The sequence below is a fragment of the Physeter macrocephalus genome, chromosome 10, assembly GCF_002837175.3.
Source record: "Physeter macrocephalus isolate SW-GA chromosome 10, ASM283717v5, whole genome shotgun sequence".
Classification (NCBI taxonomy): domain Eukaryota; kingdom Metazoa; phylum Chordata; class Mammalia; order Artiodactyla; family Physeteridae; genus Physeter; species Physeter macrocephalus.
The window spans coordinates 33,775,174-33,800,667 of NC_041223.1; the positions used below are offsets into that span (position 1 = coordinate 33,775,174).

Sequence of the window (25,494 nt, forward strand, 5' to 3'; positions counted from 1 at the left end):
ATGTATATGTATAACTGATTCACTTTGTTGTAAAGCAGAAACTAACACACCATTGTAAAGCAATTATACTCCAATAAAGATGTTAAAAAAAAAAAAGAGGTTAGGATGTAGTGTGATCACATGTCCAACAGAGCCTCACTCATTAAATAGCAAATGGAGGTCAACTGATGTTTTTCATCATCTTTTATTATAGGAAGTCTCATTTTCTTTACAGTAATCAACCACATTCCACTATTTTGTTCCTGCTCTCATATATAGGGGCCAATAACTGCCATTAATAATCATCTTTGATTATAAGAGTACTGCAGGGTTCTAGTGATAATATATAAGGGCCTCTGCATTATTGTGATCGATCCTTGCTGGCAACTAGCTATTAAAAACAATAATCTATATAAAATAGATAACTAACAAGGACCTACTGTATAGCACAGGGAGCTATACTCAATATTTTGTAATAACCTATAAGGGAAAAAAAATCTGAAAAAAAAATACATGTATAAGACTGAATCATTGTGCTGTATACCTGAAACTAAAAAGACACTGTAAATCAACTAGGGTTCAATAAAATTTAAAAAATAAAAATAAAAACAACAATCTAGACTGTGTCTCTGCAGGTCAGTATCAAGTCAGGGTAAAACTTCAAACCTTGGGTTTTATCAAGTGTCTAGAAAGTGCACATTTTACAGAGTTAGTGCATTACCACATTTAGTTAGGCTTACCTTAGGTTACAGGTAAAAAAAACACAGTTCATAATTGCTTTTGCAACATTAGCAAGCAAAGCATCTTCTTAAATGTTATATTCTAGATAAATTGTGACTATAAATAATAAAGCTGATATATACCTAATATTTCATATGTTTTGAATAAAAATAGAAAGCATCAATATGATATTTATAAAATGATATTTCAGGCACTCTTTATGGAATGACATCCTGCCAACAGCTACTAATTTTAAATTCTGTTCTTTAGGAGAATAATATATTTTACTACACCACTCATAATCTATTTTAAACATTGTACAAGTTGTTCAGTGTTAATTACTAGTCTATAGAAAATAGGACATGAAAAAATCCAAGTTTTGTGCTTCCCAATACAAAACTTTACTGTTAAATAAATAATGCTTTTCTTGCCGAGTCTCAGATTTCAGAAAGGCAGGTGGTTGTTCTCACTTTATAAAATGACGTGTAAATTATGAATGAGGGTTGAAAGAAGAAGTTGGATTTGTATTAACCTAACTTACTAAGAAGTCCTGATTTGGGAAATCCAATAAAATATCTACTCAGAACTCATCAACATCTGTAAAGAAAGAATTCATTGCAGAACTCTCTCCAATTATTCCCACAAGAAAAAAATGAAAAGGCTTTGGAGGAAATCTGAGCACCCAGTTAGTGTGTCTTCTCATCTGTACAGAGGACAGGACTCCACTTGAACATCTCTGATGAATAAGAATCTATCATAACTACCATAACGTTTTCGGGTTTTTTTGGCCACACCATGTGGCTCATGGGATCTCAGTTCCCCGACCAGGGATTAAACCTGGGCCACAGCAGTGAAAGCTCTGAATCCTAACCACTAGACCACCAGGGAACTCCTGATAACTACCATAATGTTTTAAAACTTAGAGGAAAGAGTCTTAATGGTTAGCAGAGGAAAAAAAAAATGTATGTACCTACTGACATTATGCACATTAAAATTTTTTTCATTTTTTTAAGCCCATTTTATCTTTCTTCTTTAAAATAGATAACTAACAAGGACCTACTGTATAGCACAGGGAGCTATACTCAATATTTTGTAATAACCTATAAGGGAAAAAAAATCTGAAAAAAAAATACATGTATAAGACTGAATCATTGTGCTGTATACCTGAAACTAAAAAGACACTGTAAATCAACTAGGGTTCAATAAAATTTAAAAAATAAAAATAAAAACAACAATCTAGACTGTGTCTCTGCAGGTCAGTATCAAGTCAGGGTAAAACTTCAAACCTTGGGTTTTATCAAGTGTCTAGAAAGTGCACATTTTACAGAGTTAGTGCATTACCACATTTAGTTAGGCTTACCTTAGGTTACAGGTAAAAAAAACACAGTTCATAATTGCTTTTGCAACATTAGCAAGCAAAGCATCTTCTTAAATGTTATATTCTAGATAAATTGTGACTATAAATAATAAAGCTGATATATACCTAATATTTCATATGTTTTGAATAAAAATAGAAAGCATCAATATGATATTTATAAAATGATATTTCAGGCACTCTTTATGGAATGACATCCTGCCAACAGCTACTAATTTTAAATTCTGTTCTTTAGGAGAATAATATATTTTACTACACCACTCATAATCTATTTTAAACATTGTACAAGTTGTTCAGTGTTAATTACTAGTCTATAGAAAATAGGACATGAAAAAATCCAAGTTTTGTGCTTCCCAATACAAAACTTTACTGTTAAATAAATAATGCTTTTCTTGCCGAGTCTCAGATTTCAGAAAGGCAGGTGGTTGTTCTCACTTTATAAAATGACGTGTAAATTATGAATGAGGGTTGAAAGAAGAAGTTGGATTTGTATTAACCTAACTTACTAAGAAGTCCTGATTTGGGAAATCCAATAAAATATCTACTCAGAACTCATCAACATCTGTAAAGAAAGAATTCATTGCAGAACTCTCTCCAATTATTCCCACAAGAAAAAAATGAAAAGGCTTTGGAGGAAATCTGAGCACCCAGTTAGTGTGTCTTCTCATCTGTACAGAGGACAGGACTCCACTTGAACATCTCTGATGAATAAGAATCTATCATAACTACCATAACGTTTTCGGGTTTTTTTGGCCACACCATGTGGCTCATGGGATCTCAGTTCCCCGACCAGGGATTAAACCTGGGCCACAGCAGTGAAAGCTCTGAATCCTAACCACTAGACCACCAGGGAACTCCTGATAACTACCATAATGTTTTAAAACTTAGAGGAAAGAGTCTTAATGGTTAGCAGAGGAAAAAAAAAATGTATGTACCTACTGACATTATGCACATTAAAATTTTTTTCATTTTTTTAAGCCCATTTTATCTTTCTTCTTCATAGAGGTAAGATGGGCTCTAAGCCCAGAAAAAGTAAATGAATTAAGAACTGAAATAATTAATGTTGAATATATTGGGAAAACCATGTTTGCTTTTTGTGTCTTGCATTAACAATCAGCATAGAGGTTAAGAAAGTAAGATTTTCAAGACAGATCTAGGTTCAAATCACAACTCTGTTGAAAAGTCAGGGTGAACCTTGGAAAGGTGACTTAAATCACCTAAATTCAGTTTTATTTATTTATTTATTTAAAATGTAAAAATTTTTGTTGGGGTATAGTTGATTTCAGTTTTTTGTTTTTGTTTTTTTTTTTTAAATCACACTGTGGACATAATAATGTATGGGGACGTGGCAAGAATGAAAAGAACAGCATATAAAGCGCTTAACATCATTTCTGACAAATGGTAGGCTCTCAACACGGGTGAACCTTTAAAGAATTACTACTGTGTGGCGGAAGGGGCTGTAGGGGATGCCTGGGATTGAAAGCAGATACGTTGGCCAGGTGTGCCCAGGCACTGAGTGGGCTTGGCGGGGTTGATAACGTTGGTGGGTTGCATTTGGCTAACTATGAGAGACTCTTGTATCTAAATATTTCCTACTAAGGGCACAGACTATTTGTGTAAGTTCTTCATGATAGTAATGGAATGCCCACGTATAAAAAGCCTGTGTCCTGCAAGAAATTCAGTATTTTGGATCCAATAAAACCCTAGCTTGCTCTCTGGCAATTGTCCATGGCAGCTATTAGTTTCTTTTAGAAATGTAGGTGGTCAAGAAAAGTTCTTTCATGCTTTCTGCATTTTCTCTGTGTTCTCTACAGCACAATTTAAAATTATTTGTTAAATAAATTAAAAGCATAAACTAACTACACAGGGAGACTCCTTCCACCAATATGCAGCTCACCTAAGATACTGCAATGATTATGCCTATGTCATTTATCCTACATTTTTTGGGGGGTATACATATCCATGATGTAGGCCAAATTAAACTGTGTTTTCTAGAGAATGAACCAAAGAGAGAAGAATTAACTGTACAATACATGCTCCAGGCTCCAAAGAAGCTTTTCTCAGAAGACATTTCTCTTACTACATAAATATTCTCTTGCCAGAACCAGGCTACTTTCATCCATTCCCACTCATGGGCATTATAAAATTCTACTATAGGCACATGTGACAAAACAGGCCCTGCAGATCAAATGTGCTGGGTCAATCCATTCTTTGGTTTCTTGTTCTAAGTTAGCTTAAGGATATAGAAAGATAGAAGGAAAAGAAGAAGTAAAACTGTCACTATTTGCAGATGACATGATGCTATATATAGAAAACCCTAAAGGCACTGCCCAAAAACTATTTGAACTCATCATTGAATTCAGTAAAGTGGCAGGACACAAAATTAATATACAGAAATCTGTTGTATTTTTATACACTAACAACAAACTATCAGAAAGAGAAATTAAGAAAACAATCTCACTTACAATTGCATCAAAAGAATAAAATACCTAGGTATAAATCTAACTAAGGAGGTAAAAGACCTATACTTGTAAAACTGTAAGACACTGGTTAAAGAAATTGAAGACAACACAAACAAATGGAAGGATATACCGTGCTTATGGATTGCAAGAGTAAGTATTGTTTAAATGACCATATTACCTAAAGCAATCTACAGATTTGATGCAATCTCTATTAAAATACAATGGCATTTTCCACAGAACTAGAACAAATGATTCTAAAATTTGTATGGAAAAACAAAATACACGAAAGAGCCAAAACAATCTTGAGAAAGAAGAGCAGAGCTGGAGGAATCACACTCCCTGACTTCAGACTCTACTACAAAGCTACAGTTATCAAAACAGTATGGTACTGGCACAAAAATACACATATAGATCAATGGAACAGGATAGAAAGCAAAGAAACCAACAAACTCATAGAAAAAGAGATCAGATTTTTCTGATCTCACCTCTAGAAAATTAATTACTTTAAAGTTCAAGGTCCGTTAGATTAGCATTTAGGTTAGGAATATCTATATATTATTTAGTTAAATATTTCCATATTAATAATTTAGTTTTAATAATAATATTAAAACTAGTTGGATTACATTGGAAGTCCATTTCAATTATCATTAAAATAAGCCATTTTGCTTGAGAAGAGTGAATATGTATATACCAATAACTGAATACGATAACGTAAATGTATATTACATATTACACTTCATCTCTCCCCTCCCATCAACCTTGACACTTATTTTTATTTTAAATGCAATACACTTTCATTAAAGATTATTGAAATACATAGAAAAAAAGTTTAAAAGGTTATATTCCCAAACATACCCAGTCTTTACCTTTTGGCATATCTAAAAAGCCAGCCTTAGCTTTTGAGGTAACTCATCATAGTAGAGCACAAACAAAAATTCTAGTTAAAATGTTAAGCTTTAGACACACATAAGATGTTAAAACCAGAAATACTGGCATGTGTAAATACATTAAACTAAATAAATATTGAAATAAAAGATACTCATATAATTTCCATTTCTATTTGTTAGAAAGAATTAAGACCACTAATGTAAATTCCCTCAAGGAAAAGAATACCATAATATAATTGTCCTCTCTAAATTTATAAATAACTGTTTTAGATTAGAATTTATATAAGATCCAAGAATTCTATTTAACTACTGATATTCGATGTATGTTCAGTATGGCATTACTGAATCCAGAAGAGGTTATTAAAACAAAACAAAACATATGAGTAAAAACACTTGAGTTCATTGTCACTACACTTCCAGGTTCTGTAGGGCAAGGGAAAGTTACGAAGCAGGATGCCCATGGATTTCTGTAAAAACTCGGAAAAGAAAAGTCAGTTGTAATTCAAGCCTTACAGTGTCTGTCCAGCTGATTACAAATTCAGGAGGATTCTAAAAAAATTTAATAAACCCAGACCTTTAATCTGTCACAAAGGCAATGTCAGCTTTAGGTAAAACTGCAAACTCTGAGATGGGCAAAATAAAATAAAATCTGCCTCTGGGAGCTTTGCTGTAGGTCTTCAATGAACTGACTAAAGCATGCTGAGGATTTTCTCAGCTGTTCTTGGCTCAGCGGGATGGAGACAAAAACAGCAGGCAAACAGAAGAAGGTGGATAGATAGTGTCAGAGAGAATGAAGAGTAGCACTACCTATTGCAGAATAAGAAAAAAAGTCAGTCTTTCTCATTGGAAATGAGATAGAAATGGAACCAAGGCCCCCAGAACTAATAGTTAAGTTAGTATACGTACAAACACACTCCATGCCCTCGCGTGCATGCCAGTGTTTGCAGCCGTCACACTTCTGCCCCGTGGCTCCGGGTCGGCACGTGCAGATCCCTGTGACAGGGTCACAGGGGACAGACAGTGAGCCATGGGGGTCACACTCACATTCTTGGCAGGAGCCTCCGGGGCTGCTTGGGCTGCCGGTATAGCCAGGGGCACACCTGAATTTAAACAGTGACAAAGCAAAGGAGATTAATAATAAGTCATGTCTCGAAATTGGTGTGTGTGTGTGTGTGTGTGTGTGTGTGTGTGTGTGTGTGTACTGTTTGAATGAAACACAATTGATACCAGAAGTCAATAGATCAGGGGTTAGCAAACTTTTCCTGTAAAGAACCAGACAGTAAATATTTTAGGCTTTGCAGGTCAAGAGGCAAAATCAAACTCATGCAGTGAAAGAGAAAGAAATTTTCAAACACTGTTGGTTGATGGAATTCAAAACATAATAATAGAATATAAATCGTTTTATAATAATAATCTACTAATGGAAAACCAAACTAATAATGAGAAGAATGGGATTCTTGTTGAGGTATCAAATTTACTTAACTAGGGCTCAAATTTAGGGCTCTCTGTCATCAAAGTTTGCCCATAACCGCCATTCCCAGCTTGAGTGCCATACAGGATTAGGCAATGGGCCAAATTTTGTGGTCCATACTCTGCCCACTACTGCTCTAGATCATAAACGTTTTTTTGAAGGTTTCATTTTTAAATTAGAAATGAATAAAATTTTCTATTTACTCCTGGGCTTTCCTAGATGCACCCATTTTAGCGATCAAAATGACCAAGGAATTCAACCCATTAATTTTACTAATGAGCAAAAAGAAGCAAGTGGCGATAAACTACTACATTTTCTATTTAATTCAACTGGTCTTTCCTTTCTACCACATCTTCCTCAAGGTGGATTTTTCATTGTGTATCTCTGGAAGTGGGGTAATGTTATGCAAATAAAATATGTAACATCGACTTGAGAAATTAGAAAGGAAATCCAACTGGATGAAGCCAAATTGCCATCCACTCTCTTCTACCCGTCTGTGCAACCATTCATCTAAGTATATACCACTGTCGGTTATGTTACTGGAAGTCTGATAACTTTACAAGATGCTGGCAAATCCATATGCTCTGGTTTAACCAGAATGGTCCCAGTTTGCCTCTTGTCCTGGCTTAAGTATTAAAAACATATTCTGTCTTTCCCTAGAGTATCCTGGATTGGAAAATAAATTATACACATAGTCAGCTTAAATATAATCAACAGTAAGAATTTTTGTTCAAGAGGAAAATATGGGAGGAAGCTGAGAGAAAATAGGAGATTGAAGTCAAAAGTTGTAAACACTAGCCAAATAATCCTGGACCATCTTTAGTGGCCTGGGATTGTAGAAATTTGCAGGCTGATTGTGAAAATTAGTTCATCCCATGCTGGTTAGAAAAAGCAAAGCAAGAAGAAAATTATCTGTAACGTTAGGTTTTTATACATTTATGGTTTTAATATTTTATTTCCAATGTACTATTACAAATGCTCAATAAAAGTATCATTTAAATAAGCCCACTTAAATTGTTTCTTAACATTTTCAAGTGAAAGAATTCAATTCTAAGCAGGTTCAGAATGATTAAATGTTCAAAGAGTTTTACAAGAGTAATGAAGACAAAGCATGGGTAGGGGTTTCTACAATACAGCGACACTCAAGACATTTAAGCAGTTTTAGACCTGAGTTGATGAGTTTGGGCAGGTCATAAGGTGATTTAAATGATTTAAGAAGCTCTCAGAAGTGAAACAAATTTATCTGGAAGGTTACAATAAAAATTTAAGCAAGACCTTTGGATTAATTTAGCTGAATAAAAGCAATTTTTCAGGGAAATATAACCTGATCATTTATATGTTAGAGATGATGAATATGGAGCTGTAACAACATTTGAGAACTGCAAAAACAATTCAAGCCATTCCCATTTGATAGTGTATGACGCTGCTCATCTCTATGCTATATAAACTTTCACCTCTTATTGATTAAACATTTATGGATATTAAAAAAAGTAATTTTTCTATAATCACTCTGCCTTATGACAATAATTGTCATTTCAGTGTACCCTTCCAGTCTTTTCTATATACACGCTTTTGTAGATAGTGGAAACTCCAATTTACAAATGTAGCTATAGTATCAAACATTTTTTCATAAATTATGGCAGATCCCTTGGCATCCAGGGATGTTTCAGTCGTCATCTTACTGGTGTTTACAAGGGCATGAAATGAATACTAGCCTAAGCATGAACACTAAAGCATGCTGGCTGACATTAAAATATACATATTCAAATGATGTATATATCTCCACAACAAATGGAAATGTTTTTGGATTTCGTACTGCTTTTAGTTACCTAATTGTTACAAATCTCTGTTGGCATAGAAATTGTGAATGTACTGTTTTATACATATATATGCAAGTAGTGGATATTGTGTTTAAAGTTACCACAGAATTATTTAGGAATATTTTTGCAAACTTATAGAAACAGAATTGGAATTTATAAAATGTGTTTAATTATTTAGTTACCTATTTATTTCCATTATTAACACAACCATTGCTGGTTATATTAAAAGACAATTCTTAAATTGATGATGATAAAATTAATATTGGTTTATATTTGCAAAGAGATTCGTAATTTAAGGAAGTGCTCCTAGAAGAATCCAGCAAAGGAGTGGGTGAAGCAGGAAATGGAAAAGAAAGGATCCAGGCAATGGTGTGATTCCAGGTGAGGTCCCAGTCTTAGCCTAAGTCCATGGAAAGCTCTGGAGCATAAATAGCATCTCAAGATTTGTTCAGCTTTCGGGCAAAGGAGCTGGACTTTTGTACTCCCACACTAGTGAGTCATTAGATCTGGGCCACTGGAGGAAGGCGTGGGGGGTAAATTCTCAGGCTTTTTTGCCTCTCCTATGGGAGAGGAGACTTCTATGTAGGTACTCAGGCAGGGTAACCTCTATTTACCTGATCTTCATAGTGTCAGTGGAAAGTAAGTAGAGTATCAGCTTAGAGTATCAGGCATCAGCTATTCTGATGTTGTAAATGAGAAAAATGAGACACAGCAAAGTTTGTGGAGCTCAGCAATGTCCACGGGTCTTTATAGAACTTTATACTGTTATCAATTACACTAAAATTATCTTGTATGTTTAATGTTAATAGTTAATATCAGTTGCTCTCCATTACCTTAGAAAGAATAAAAACCTACTAAAAATAGTGGTGATAAGCTTGAGTTTCCAAGGTACTGATCTTATAGAAAATATGCATCCAGAAAAATATAAATTACAACCTTCCTAGACAGTCAGTCTGGAATTCTGTTTCTTAACTTACCATTTGTATTACATGTTAGCATTCAATTTAATAACTACACACATGCATTATCAGAATTTGTAAAAAATATGGTGAGAGGAGGCATTTAAATACTACTGTTTGCGTGTTGAAAAGGAGAACCAAATAACACTTTAATGTTTGGTGGTTTTAATTAAGAATTCCTGATACCATTTATATTCTGAATTCTGTGTATACTTGCTGATGTAGTGCCAGAGTGCTCAGAACAGTGATGAGCATGCAGTTAGTGCTAGCCAACAATTTCCAGGGAATTAAAATGAGAATTATGTGTGGCCAGCTTTTTATTACTGTTAACTACAGATAAGCTTTTGGAAATTGATTTATTTGTTCTTTTAAAATGCTCCCTCCCTCTGTCTCTCTCTCCCTCTCTCATCTTTGTTGGAGTATATACATATATATATATATGCTAAAATATAAATTAGATAATTGAGAAATAATTTAGAATCTTAGAAAAGTCTAAATAGATGGAAGTAAACAACTTTCTTTGGATAAAGTCTAAAGATATAAAAATACTTTTGAAAGCATGTAAGCTACTAGAGAATCTGAAAATAATGACATAAATATAATGAATACTTTTCTACTATGATCTTTTATTATATGATCTCTATGCATCATTGCTCTCCATGTATCATGACCGTTCCTACCGTTCGCAGTACTGGCCTTCGTATTCTCGTGGGCAAGCTGTGCAGCGGTAATCATCCAGGCCTTCCGTGACACAAGAAGGGCTGAAACTGAATCAGAAAAGAAAGATTGCAAAAAATCTTTTGACTTATTTATTTTATAAATTTAAGCAATTCTATCTATTAACTAGATGATTGGAACTATTTTTTGATGGTTAGAAATGGCATATTTATAATTATAAGTTTCTATTCGAGGGTAGGCTATCACAACTAAGTACTACTAATAATAGTCAGCAAATAATGATGGCTGTTTTTTGATGAATTAACAATGCATCTCACTGACCATGTTAAAACTTTGAAATTTTAATAATTATGCGACAACCAGGAAAATATTAAACACCCAGAAAAAGTGTACTATTTTTCATGAATCAAAAGAAAAACATGATGAGAATTCCTGCATATTTGTCAGATGGTAGAATAAGTATTATTGAATATCTTTTGGGTAAAAAAAATGGGGACATAAAAGCTATATAATTTTTTTTTCTAAAAAGCCCAAATTGCCACTGGCATTTCAATGCATGACATGTGAATAGATGTTTCACTTAAAATAAAAGAGTGCCTTTTCTAATTTATATACAGATTTCAAGCTACATTTTACTTTAAACACAAAATAATGTGATCTACTGTGAGGAAAGAAGAATGGAAATCTTTCTGCATGAAAATGAATAAGCTTTCCTGACAATTTTATAATCTCTTCTAGTAAGTAGGTCTCACATAACATGCCCTGCTTTCACTACAACACTGATAGACCACGGCCAGTCAGCCTTGCTCTAGGATTCTTGATCACCTTACCCCACAAAAGAAATACAAGACTTGAAAACTAAACTATGCTAAAACGTAGTTTTGTATTGTTACAAACTTCTCTCAAATACAAGTAGTGCTTCATTCCCACTGGACAAAATGCATGGTGCACTGCAAATTTAGGAAGAAAAGACACATATATTTGTTGCAAAATGGTAATGCTGCAAACACCATTTTCCTTTTTGTTGGTCTGCAAAAGCAGTTGATGCTGAAAAAGCAATAAAGCATATAGACCAGAGCTGCAACTCCTATTGGCCAGGTGCCATTAGGACACTATTTCAACTGTCTGTCTAATGCATTAAATCAATAGTACATGAATGAGTAATAAACTCTAACCTTTGCAAAATACGTGAACAAATTGATCAACTACTCACAACCTCATTATTCAACAAATTATTTTTTTTGCCTTCACAAAAATAGACCCACAAATACATAATTGACACATTCTTGCAAGCTTCTAGCTCTTTTAACTCAGCTTGATGCTGAGTTCAACTGTGTGCGCACACACACACATGCACACACAAACTCATATACATATATAGGCACTTGGAAACAGATTTTTAGACATTCAAGGGAAATTCTAGAGCCAACATAATTAAATTATATTCCTTTATAGTAACATATCTGTCTCAATTACTATGCAGGAATGTTATAATTCTCCTTGGATAGTAGATATAAACTTTTTTGAATTATGACATTATGGTGGACTAAACTTTTTCCTTACATCATATATAAGGACTTATGAAAGAGGAAGTAGGAATTACACCTTACTTGAGGTTAGAGTTTATTCTTTATGATCCCCAATCCCTCATCTCCTCTCAATTTTCATACTGTCTGCAGGACCACTCAGAAATCCGACTGTTTTTCCTCTTGTAGGCCATCTTTTACATTCCCTTAGATTTGTTAATTCCAAGGTTGCTTCGACAGAATTTCTGAGATTTAGAGTCTGCTACTCTGTGTCATCCCCTGTGGAGTCTACTGAAATGAATTGGCTTCTGGGATCCCAACCCCTTATCCCAGTTCACTGATTGTTCCTTTTCAGTCTCCTTTGCTGGATCTACATCATGCCCTTGACCTCTTAATATGCTTCACAGTTCAGTCTTCAGGTTTCTCCTATCCTGTCCTGTCCTTTCTCCCCTAAATGATCTCATTCAGTATTAAAAGGCTCTAAATATTGCATCTATCCTAACAGATCTAAAACTGAGCTCCCGTCCTCCAAAAAATACCACTAACTATTCTATCATTTTCCTTGTCTCTGTCAATGGCCATACTTTGCTTACTTTGCTTCCATTTGCTCTCCCATCAACCACAGAGTACCTTTGTCTCCTTTCTCTCACATTCCACGGGTATTCTATCTGCAAACGCTGCTGGTGTTACCATAATTAATTCATTGCATTATCCTGTTCTAAGGCACCTCTTGCCATTGGCAGATTTTTAGCCTTCAGGACATTTACTCACTCACTGGAGCTTCCGTGACTCCACGTCCTGTCACCCTTCCCCTGTCCCCATTCACTCTGCTCCAGCTGTCCTGGATCCTTGCTGTCTACTATGCGTGGCCTGTCTCCAGGCCAGTGCACTTACTTTTTCCTCTGGCTGGGCTGCTCTTCCTCCAGATAGTCAGGTGACTCTCTCCATTATTTCATTCAAGGCTCTGAACAAGCCTCACCTGTTTGTGTTTGTGAAGATCTTCATCAAGCACCCTAACTAAAAGGGTACCCCATTCACTCCAAATTCACTGAGGCTGCTCTATTTTTCCCTGGTGGCACTTTCACTATCTGATATTACATTATATATCTATTTGTGTTTTTTCAGCTTTATTAAAGTATAACTGGCAAACAAAATTGTAATATATTTAAAGTGTACACGTGATGATCTGATATACGTGTCCGGTGTGAAAGGATTCCCACCATCTAGATAATTAACACATCTATCACTTCATATATTTACCTTTTTTTGTGTGAGAATTCACAAGTTCTACTCTCCTAGTAAGTATCCATTATACAATAATGTATTATCAACTGTGGTCACTATGTTATGTATTAGATCCTTAGACCTTATTCATTTTATAACTGAAAGTTTGCACCCTTTTACCACCCTCCCCCAGTTTCTCCCATTCCCTGCTCCCTGGCAACTACAGTTGTACACTGTTTCCATGAGTTTGTTCGTTTTTAGATTACACCCATAAGTGAAACCCTGCAGCTTTTTCTTTGTCTGGCAAAAACTGCTGAACACATTTGGAGAAGAAGAACTCTGAGAAACTCAAACTTGGCCTCATTGTAGAAGGGAGGAGAGGGCATTGAGCCTGGAAAGAGGGGTCAGATTGCAGAGGGTTTCTAATACTCTGCTAAAATATCTGAGCTTTCCTTGGTAGGCAGTGGAAAACCCTTGAGGGTATGTGAGCAATGCTGTACTGTCACAATGGTTAAAAGTTTATTGTATTTGTTTTGGTAAGAGATATTGGAGACTTGAACTAATATGTGGGTGAGTTAGTAACCACTTACTCACCATCCTCAATCTATGAAGAGGGATATCTCAGCCTCCTCCATCTATGTTTCAGAATCTTTTTTTGTTATCTCAGGGAGAAGTTCTTCTCTTCTCATCATACATAGGTCTTTACTTTGTTAATGAATGTTCCAAACTTTATGTGATGACCTTAGGGGGTCATTAAATCACTTTAGTGGGTTTTGACTAAAGTTTATTCTAATAATGCAAGAAAATAAAATTGAATAAAAGTTACAGTATATATTATATATGTATAGCTAGCTAGCTAGCTAGCTAGCAAGATATCCACACACACATTTTTTGTGTTCTAGCTTATGATTAAAAAAAGGTTTTCTTACAGTGGTTGCAATCAATAAAGTTTGAAAGCCATTGAACTAGCCACTTTGATTTCATACTTGATTCTTACAGTGTCTTTTATATAAAAATATACTTAAATTACATAAATCATATAAAACAAAAACGAAACAAATATGAAAACACTTTTTTTTTGATCCTGCTAATCAATCAAGGTAGTACTATTTCTTTCCCTTCTTCAAATTTCTTAGAGCTGTACACTCACACCCATGTGACCTAATGTCTGCTTCTACTATTGATTGTCAAAATCCATCAGGGACCTGAACAGTTAATTGCCACTGTATGTACTTAGTCTCCCTTGGGAAAGCAGCATCCAATGCTCATTCGCTCGCTGCTGCTCTTTTCTCTCACTGTGTCAGTGGCAGTGTGGCCTCAGTTCCATTGCCTCCCTCACAGCTCTTGTCTTGGCTTTTCTTTCTCTTCTGACTTCTCTAATGTACATAGTCTTATCTTTCCTTCTTTCCATGTGCTCCCCTTGAGTAACATGACCCTGGGGAATCTTATCTATAATTCATTTATTAACATATCTCTTCCTTCATCTGCCCTCCCAATTTTCAGGTTTTGATTTCTTGTGGCTATTTGCATATTTCCATTCATTTAGACCTTTCATATCAATTTAACTTATTTGAAACATAAATTGTCTTTCTTCTATAGCAGCTCTCTCCTGGTTTCTATTTCAGTTAATGACCCCACCATTTTGGGGGTCAATCTGGCTACAAATCCCTGGCTTCAAATCCTGCTTTGCCTAAACCTGTCATATCTAATTAGTTATCAACCCTTTAGAGCTGCATTCAACAATTTTCTCACATCCATCTCCTTGTCTCTATTCTTGTTGCTATTACCTACTTTCAGGTTCTAATTATCTTTTGCCTAAGCTAGTGCAATAGCTTTTTAATCAGTCTCTTTGCTTTTCTTATTTTCCTGTTTCAATTCATTATACTCAATTCCATCATAATAGTCTCCCTAAAGTGTGGCTCTCATCACATTAATCTTTTTTTTTAATAAAAATTTGTAGTGTTTCCTCATTACATAGAAAATTAAATAGAAATTTCTTAGACTGGTATTCACGGATTTCTACACTATGGCCTCCTTTCTCTCATTCATTTTCTTCTGTAATTATGAAATTCTATTTGAACCCATCCTCCAAACTCTTTAACAGTTCTTAAACATGACTTGTGTTTTCTGCTGCTAAGCTTTCGCTCCTTAAATTTTCTACTATCTCCACCAGTAAAAACCCTTCAATCTACTGTAAATTTAACAATTTAAATACATTTAAAATTTATTATAAATACTCCTACTTCTTTAAATATGTTCTTTAAGTTTCCACAGTCAACTGTGGTACTTTGTGCCTTTGAATTCTCTTTATATCTCAGTTGACCTCTCTGAAGACACCCATTTTACTGTGAGCCTCTCCAAGAGATGTTATGCTTCTTTTTTATATCTCCTGGAGCTTTTGCTATAGTCCACCCAATAGGAAATTATTCATTAATTATTGAATTTTTCTAATCCAGATCATTTACATTTTAATAAACAATAAACAGCATTCTCTTGTTCAAAATCTGGTCATCAGAGGTAGATTAGGGAAAGGAAAATGATATTTTTCATACACCTACCACTTGGTGCTTGGATGAAAAATAAGATCATGTATTTTATCCTCATCAATATACCACTTACCTAAAAATTTACATTTGAGACCCTATGCAAAACTTGTGACTCTGTTCAACCAAAAAGAGGTGCTTACAGAGGAAAGGGAGACAATTACATGAAAATGTTTTCAAAATGTGAACAAAGCAAAAAAAAAAAAAAAAAAAGTAAACAAAGCCAAAGATGGAAAAAGAAACTTAGTGAGTATAGGTGGAAATAGCTCTTCATCTAAGTTGCTTCGTGCTTCTTATACACTCAAGATAAGGTGTCCAGGATTCTAATTCTGAACAAAGTTCCCTACATTCTTTTCAAAAGCAAATTCTTAGAGAAATAAATGCCCTACAATGTAGAGATTGATGTCTATAAATCACTTAGCAGAAAGTATAGATAGCCTTAGCAAAAAGGTAAGTGAAAACACCTAGGGGTTTTCATCAATACATAAACAGTGCAGAATGTTCTGACAGCACTAAAATAAAATATGCCAGCGTTTGTTTCCCCTTATGGCTGTGTTTCCATGGTACCAAGCTCAGACTATCTTAACAGAAAGGGGGTTGTGATTCTGGGAGATACTGACTTACTCTGGAGTATAACAATAAGTCACCCTGCTTTAACAATATTATTTTTCAATTATTTCCTTGATAATTCTTTACCAATCATGAATTAAACACATAAAATGAATGGAAACATCTATAAAATTTATATAATATGCATCAAACAATCCTTCATAGCTGAATTTATGGCAGAACTATATGCAAACACTAGACCTTTCTAAAAATTTATGAAATTATGCACATTTGTACATATATTATTTATTTCATAAATGTAAGTTAATATTGGTATTTACATCTTAATTAATAAGCATTATTTACTTGGGACAGAGTTTTAAAAGAAAAATGAACCATAGAGTATTATGTGCTCACTTTTGTCATGTTTTTATATTGTTTAAAAACTCAATCTTAAATTGAGATTTTTGTCTACATGAAAAGAATAGCCAAATCACAGAAAGCCCATGTGCTACACAGATGGTGTTACTGATTGGGAAACATGGTAATATTTTGCAATCTTACTTGTTGCTGGAAGAAATCAGAGGGCAAGCACATTGCTGACAGTCATCTGGCAATCCCTTGACAATGCCATAATATCCAAGAACACATCGTTCACAGAAGTCACCAGCAGTGTGATGTTGACAATTCTGTAAAGGAAGAGGGATGTTTGTTTTTAAATTAATGAAAGAATGTAATTTATCATACAGCTCCCCACCTACGAGTTTGTGTGCTCCTGTGAACACACATGCGCGTGTGCACGCACATATCATTGAGAGAGAACTCAGTTCTTAAACATATGGATACATATTTTGAAAGAAGCTCTTTGAGAAACGAATACTGGGCTGTCTTTGATTTGAGAAACGAATACTGGGCTGTTGTAGCTATACTGACAAGAGTTTCTGTTCTCTTTTCCCTACATCAATCTCTGCATTAATTTTTCTCTTACTCTAATCTGGGGAATAGACTTCACAAATTTCTAAAATTTATTGTATCATCTGGCTATTTATGTTTCTTCTCTACAAGGTGTTTAAAAAGTGCTAAAAATCCTGGGGCCTTGGTGCATACCCATCAGTGGGCTTTTTGAAACCAAACCAAGGTGGAAAACATAAATATTTTAAGAGGCAGAAATAGAAAAAAAAAAAAAAAAAAAAAAAAAAAAAAAGTCAGCCTAGTTACCACATTAAGAATGTTATTCATCTAATTCTTGCCAAATGTTGATTATTCTTTATAGATAGAGAGGACCCAACCTAAAACCAGGGATCTCAAGTCAATATTTTCTTTTTATGTTTGCATAGTAAGAGGCACTTGGGTAATATGCTTTAAGACACTTCTATAAGAAAATGAGACCAGTTTCAGAATATTGCGTAAACAGCTTTGAAATTAAAATTCTCACAAAGTGGAATTTTATTTAACAATATATTTAGCAATTATTCACGCAATAAGGACTTAGGAAGAGCTACAAGCCAGGTCTGAGAAAGGTGCCGGGAGGAATCAAATGAGGGAAAAGGTAAAATAACATTCTAACCTATAAGAATTTATTTCCACTTTTGGAAAAAATTTTTTAAAATGGCAAATAAGAAACATGGCAAATAAGAAATGTGGAATTTAGTGGAAATGGGACAGTTGACTTTAGGAGTTGAGAAAAAGGAAGAAATAGAAGGAATTTAGAGTTGGATTTTAGCTTGATTTTATAAAACCGCATGTGGAATGGTCAGAAGGGTAATTTCTTATAAAAAGTATTTTTTAAAAGGTTAAGAAGCAAAAATATCAGTAACAAAATAAATGTATATATATGCTAGTGAACCCGTCTCCTGATCAGCTCAGCTGGAACCACATAGCCACCTGTGGGCTCTACAGTAAATTTCCCATATGCTGGGCTCTTTGCTTTATTCAATTAATCTAGAAGAACATATTTATTTTTCATGTGTCATCTAATGGCCAGTGTTTGGTATGGTATGTATGGTCATTCACAACAAACAATAACTGAAGTCTCTCCTCTGACTTTTTTTATGTTTATGTTACTCTCTGGGGAGAAACCATGCCATTATCACAATGAATTTTAGAATACCGTGGGGTTTTTTTCATTCTTTGTTATATTTGAAAATACATTGTGTTACTTACAGATAGATTTTATAATTCACTCTTAAATGGATCCAGTTTTCTATATGATAGGATGCAAATCTCAAATCTTCTAATTCCCCACCTCACTCTCAGCAGATGTTAGCCCTCTATTTTCAGGGAAAAGGAAGCCCTCATTTGGTGTTCCCTTAGCTTCCTGCCAAACAACACACCGTCTTGCCTGCATTACTTTCCATCCATTCGACATTTAGCTCTGTCCACAAGAAGTGGTGTGTTGTTCTCTGTCTAAAGCTGCTCTCTTCCTAAACTCTGGTTTAGGAAGAAGGCCCTCCTGGCTCCCATTTCCTCCAGCACCTGCATTTTCTCCTTCTTTGATGGTTTACTTCCATTGACAGTTGAGGTTGGTCAAGCTTTTCTTATCTTAAAAAAATCTCTGGGGTTTCTGGACAACTTCCATCCTATGTTTGATAGGCTTTCTAAAAGCATTGTTTACATTGCTGGTCTCTACTTCCTCATGTCCCTTTCACCTCTTCATTCTTTAAGCAGGCGCTCTCTCTCTCTCTCTCTCTCTCTCTCTATATATATATATATATATATATTCTTTTCCATTATAGGTTATTACAAGATATTGAGTATAGTTCCCTGTGCTATACAGTAGGTCCTTGTTGTTTATCTATTTTATATATAGTAGTGTGTACATGTTAATTCCAGACTCCTAACTTATCTCTTCCCCTCCCCCAAACAGGCTTCTGATTTCACTATTGAAAGATAAGTCCAGACTCATGCATAAGATCTTTGTTGCTAAATCAAACTTTACTGACAATAATCAGTCTTCATGATATATGAATTATCTGCAGCAGCTGATATTTCTGGCCACTCTTTCTTTGCAATTTTCTCTTCCTATGGGTTCTTTAATAGTACAGTATGTAGATTGTTTTCCTACCTCTATGGCTACTTTTTCTAATCCTCCTTCATGGATTCTTCTTCCCCTTTCTGTTGAGTAAGATTGGGGTCCTTGATTCTAATTTTGGCTCTTATCTCTTTTCTTTCCTACATTTTCCACCTTGGTGATTTTAACCGTTACTAGAACTTCAGCTATCTTCTAGGTACCCCAAACTCTAAATTTTATATATTCTGCCTAGATATCTATCTCTAATGAGCTCCAGACTTATGTTTTTTTTTTTTTTTTTTTTTCTTGCGGTACGCAGGCCTCTCACTGCTGTGGCCTCTCCCGTTGCGGAGCACAGGCTCCGGACGCGCTGGCTCACCGCCTAGATATCTATCTCTAATGGGTTCCAGACTTATGTTTTTTTTTTTTTTTTTTTTTTTGCGGTACGCAGGCCTCTCACTGCTGTGGCCTCTCCCGTTGCGGAGCACAGGCTCCGGACGCGCTGGCTCACCGGCCCAGCCGCTCCACGGCATGTGGGATCCTCCCGGGCCGGGGCACGAAAACGTGTCCCCTGCACTGGCAGGCGGACCAGACTTATGTTTGTAATTGCTTTTTAGCTAGGTCTTACTGCATATGCAAAAGCATTTGAATTTGAGTTGTCAAAAATCAAGCTCATCTCTTTTAAAACCTGCTAATACGCCTGCATTTCCCATTTCATTTGAGGTCACTATCATCTCTCTGGCATGGCAAGGAAGACCTTTATAATCTGGCTTCTGTTTACCCCTCCAGCCTTCTGTCTAGCCACTGCAAACTTTGCACTCTATGCTAAACCCATATGCGACCATCTGAAATTCTCAAATTATGCAGTGCTCTCTCTTACCTCTAGGACTTTTCATATGCAAATCCCTTGTTTTGGAATGTTTTTCCTCCTCTTACCTGGCTAACACCTATTCATTCAGCTCTCATTTTCACTCTTGTTTTCTCTAATAAACATTACCTGCTGCCCCAAGTCTGGGCTAAATGCTCCATCTAGCTCAACACAGTGACTGAAATATGTTGACATTCAATGACTATTTTGAATGACTGCATAAATGAATGCATGTTCTAGGTATTATAGAGGAAACTGGCCAGGCTTCTTAAGATGAAAAAGGCCAAGCTTCAAGTCTGATGACTTTGCAGAAAGGTGGTTAGCAGGGAAAGAGGATTTGTCGTATTTGGATATTGATTTAAGTACCACAATCCTCTCTTATTCAATCATCCAAAGGAACCACTGTATTTTAGCAATAAAACAGCCATTCCATATTTAACAGTAGCATGGTGAGCGATAATGGTTCCAAGATAAAATAATTATGTATGAATTGCAGTCTCAAATCATTCAGCAAGGTGCCAAATGATGAATAAGTGTCAACTGGGGAGTGTTTTAAGAACATAGTTTATAGTTACAGAAATGAACATGTGCCCCAAAATACATGGAATCTAGAGCAATAATTATCAGCTTTTGCCTTTGTAAAAAAAACTAACTGCATGAGTTATTTTATGTAACCTCCTATAACGTCGATAACTGAATTAAAACAAAAAATAATGCTAATCATTACTAAAAATACAGAGATTGAAAAATATGGTTTGCCTCTTTTATACCTACAATTCTGTATAATTTCTTCACAGAGAAAGCAAATATTTTAACTTTCTTTGGACAGTCAATCTTTCACAGGGTTGCTGACATAATAAACTTGGTTAACGGAATCAAATGTCCCTGTTAGGTCCACAAACACAGCACATAAATCATGATGCTATTTTTGAAACTTTTTGACATCGACCTTTCGTATGACTTTCCTGTCTGCTCTGAAATAATGGACGTAATATTTCTCTTGTATAGAAATTAATCTTTAGGAAAAAGTTTTATATTTTAGATGCCTAATGAGAAGTTTAATTATCTCAAGATTAATATGTGCTACTATCTTTTCAATAGTAGATTAGAATATATGGCATTTGTTTTTGTTTTTTGTACATAGGAAAACTGGTGGTATATATTCTTTACTAGATCAAATGAATATTATATTTATATTTGGTATCTTAAAACTAAGGTGAGAAGTTACTTAACCTTCTTTCCTTATAGGGATGCCTCTACACATTCCCTGACATATTATTAAATGCATGGATTCTTATAAGGCAGCCCTTTTCATCTTGTATAACTACAAGCTATAAAGTTTTTCCTTATGCTGAATGAAAACTTGTTTCACTCTAATTTTTAGTCAGTGATCCAAATTCTGCCTTCTGAAGCTGTGCAGATTAAGTCTAATTCCCATATCCTGGGGAAAGTCTTCAAATATCTAAAGAACACTATTATTTCCTAAATCTTTTTTCAATCTAAGTATCTTTTTTTTTTCCCCAAGCTAAACAGCTAACAACCCTGGTTACTCAGAATTTCTCTTAAAATAGAGATTATAAATTTTGCAGATATATTTAATGTACTTCCTTCCTTGATCTTGATCTTGTACAAATGAATCTGTAGTCAAGTAAGAACTCCTATTTCACAGAAATTGCTACTATGTGTCATTTCGTTTGTTCTTTCCCTTAAACACTAGAATATAAACTCCTAGAGGGCAATGTTCACACATTCCTCATCATTATTCTCCTAGCACCCACCACAGTGCCTGAACTTTGGAAATGCTTATTAACAAATGCCTCAAGGATGAATAAACAAGTGAGCCTACCTAAGTTCAAAACCTATTCTATTAATTTCACCTCGTTAATTGTAGCTCACAGTTCCACCTGCCAGGCTCTTTTTTTGTTTGTTTGTTTGTTTGTTTGTTTGTTTGTGTTTTTTGTGGTACGCGGGCCTCTCACTGTTGTGGCCTCTCCCGTTGCAGAGCACAGGCTCCGGACGCGCAGGCTCAGCGGCCATGGCTCACGGGCCCAGCCGCTCGGCGGCATGTGGGATCTTCCCTGACCGGGGCACGAACCCGTGTACCCTGCATCGGCAGGCGGATTCTCAATCACTGCGCCACCAGGGAAGCCCCCAGGCTCTTTTTGATTCTTGACCACCATTCAACACAGCAGGTAAAACTTCTAGCTTTACGTGATCTGAATATTTGATAGATTCTCATCCAAATCACTGATAAAGATTTTGAACATGACAGGGTCAAGCACAAATCCTATGCCTCATCATTGGAGAAATCTCTAGAGCTTATTCGAGGTCAGGCTGTTCAGCACCTTCTAACTTCTGTTAACTGATTACCACTTGGCCCATATTTTCAACCATGTTTGTGAGGATATAATGAAACATTCTATCAAATGCCTACTTATAGGTTTATGACTTAAGCAAATTATATAATTTCTCCCAGCATCAGTTCATCAACTGTATTAGAAGGAAAAATCCTGTCTGTCTCATAAATTTACTGTAAGAATAAATGAGAAAAGATCTATCTACATTGGCAAGCCCTGGTTCTGGTACATATATAAGGTGGGACACATGGTTAGCTGTTACCATTTTTACTAAATTTGAGTTGTCAAGTTGTGATTTATCACACTGTCTGATGAATTTGAAATTATACTGAGATTCAGCGACCTAGAGTCTCAGATATCATATACATAGTAACTCTAGCAATTAGTTTGATATGTTTTGTTTTGAGGGAACCTATTCTGATTCCTAATAAGCACTGTTTATGTTTCACTGGAGATGGAAATCAATCTGTTTCTCATATTCTACAATATTTTCCTTTATAAAACCTGGAATGACATTTCACTGCTTTCCATCCTGTGACAAATTTCAGATTTTCATGATTTGGCAAATATTTTTCATATATGGCTCTTAATCACACTGCAGATTCTATCAGTATTCTAGGGTATAAGTCACCTGGACCTTCAAATCAAACTCATTTAATCAGCTAAAAGTGTGATTACTCTCTCTCACAATCTCCAGGTACCATTTTGCAGTGGATTTGAAACCCAAGTCTAATGCTTTTTAGCCAAGGCTCTGTAAGTTAAATTTTTTTAGGATTAATTTTCAGAGTTATAATGAAATGCTAATAATTCCTATCTTGGTAAGAGGTCGGATAGATTAAATAAGATAAGGTTTATAAAACACCTTAAATACAGTAGATTATAGTTATGAGATTATTTACTGAGGATATAGCTAATTGATTAACCACAGGTACTGACAATGTTACAGACAACAGGGCAGATCAATGATAGAGATTTATTTTATCCTTTTCATTTTAAAATAAGAATTGTGATAGAGTGAAAATAATATTTTCACGAACTATTTGGTCTTGAGAAGTTATTTGCACTAGCTGGGACTTCAATTTTCCCACGTAAAATATAGGAGAAATAATATTGACTATAGAGCTATAGTGATAATTAAAAGAGAATATATATGTTTATAAATAAATATAGGCATAGATGTGTGTGTTATATAAACTCTGAAAACTCTATCTATCTATCTATGTGATTGTGTATGTGTGTGTGTGTGTGTGTGTGTGTGTGTGTACTGATTAGTATTAATTCACCTACCTCTTCTCCCCCTTCTGGCTTGGGGTTCAATATCATGTAGGTTTTATTCCTCTATTTTGAAGAAAATTTTCCTTAAGGGGTAATGGTCACTGAGCTATTGGTAATAACATGCCTATGTGTAAGATTTATTAGCACCTACAAAGAAGCAACAGCTCTCTTGTAAGTGTCATGAGGAATTATGAAGTGAATAGTTACAAAATGATGTGGGTTTTATTTAACAGTTGAAATGCCTAGCCTGTGAAGTTTTCTATAGTTTTATTTCTTCTCTACCCCTTATTTTTGAAGAAAGGAATAAAGAAAAAAGAAAAAAAAGTGAGAAAATCTAGTATAGCGCCAGATATAACAGTGGTTTTTACATTAATTTTTGATTATTTATCATCTGATTGGTTCTTAGACTATCAATAGTGGCTAACATGTATGGTAATGATCATCTTTATCATCATCAATCATCATAGCTATCACTTCCACTATAGAGCTTATCATGTGTAATTAATGTTCTAAGTCTTTTTATCTAGTATTTCACTGAATCCATAGAAAAACTCTATGAGTAGGTACTATTCTTATCTTCATTTTATAAATGAGGAAATTAAGACACCACTGAGGCTAAATAAATTGACTAGGCCCACAGAGCCCAAAAGGGATGAAGACAGGAGTTGAATCAAGGTAGTCCGATCAGAGTCATGCTTATAACCACTATACCAACATAGAGGGCAATGCACTGTGTAGTGGTTATGATATTAAACTGGGAAACACAGTACCAATTGTAAAGAAATCAGTATGCTTCAGTTGCCTCAGTTATAGCATCGGAGTAATAATAGCTATTTTCTATTTGCCTCATGGGGCTGTTTCAAAGATAAACAAAGTTGTCTAAATTCAGAAGTTATAAGTTCCCTGAAGGAAAATATAAAAATTCAGAGCACAGCAATTTATAGTAGCTGTGCATGTTTGATGCACCTATGTATTTATTTTTTACTTCATCTAGGGATATCTCAGAAAATAGACCTCTAATAAGGATCCTTAAGGCACAAAAATAGATATAATAGCCTATTGGTCAAAACAGGACAATATAATGACAGCAATTTTTTACCCTAAATAAAAATGAAATTAAGCTCTATATTTTCTGAATGCTTCTAAATTATTCATATGGAGTGACATTACTATTAAAAATTCCAGCGACGATTGCATAAGAAAGAAAAATGCATTTAATTCTCACTTAAGAATGCATAAGTTAACCACCTCCCTGAAATTATCTATTGAATTTTACAAGCCAGTAGATTGCTGAAAAAAATGCTACACTTAAACCAAATCATGATTATTTCAAGAATTCAAGGATGGGTAAGACCTTCACCTCCACTCCAGTCCCCACAAATAAGCATATGACAAATTTCCATACTCTGTCTTGATTGAAAGACGATATCTTTAAGAAGTCAGGAATAAAAAGAAGTTTTCTTAACATGATAAAAAATATTTACCTTAAACTAATCACCAGCATCATACTTCGCGGTGAAAGACCTGAGGCTTTCGTATTAAAATCAGCAATAAGATAGGAAGCTGACTACCCTCTTATTTAACATTTTTTGGGAGACTTAATCAATGCAAAAAATGAAATTATTATACTAGATATAGCTCTGGCAAGGAAGACACAATTATAGTTATTGCTAATACTATTGTTGTAAATATAAAAATAACTGAATCAAGCAAGAAACCTCTAGAACTAGAAAAAAAGTGGCTGGATATCAAACACATGTAAAAAATATATTTTGTCAATATTTACCAGTA

At 34.9% G+C, this 25,494-nt stretch overlaps 1 protein-coding gene across 1 annotated transcript in view; it reads right to left on the reverse strand.

Moving 5' to 3' along the window:
* LAMA2 (laminin subunit alpha 2) overlaps positions 1-25,494 on the reverse strand; it is a 621,727-nt gene that overhangs the window by 140,939 nt on the left and 455,294 nt on the right. The window contains exons 30-32 of the mRNA XM_024122539.3: positions 16,758-16,882; positions 10,354-10,440; positions 6,330-6,523 (exon numbers count right to left, since the gene is read on the reverse strand). Of these exons, the coding sequence (XP_023978307.1) occupies positions 6,330-6,523; positions 10,354-10,440; positions 16,758-16,882 (406 nt within the window). The remainder of the gene's footprint in view (positions 1-6,329; positions 6,524-10,353; positions 10,441-16,757; positions 16,883-25,494) is intronic.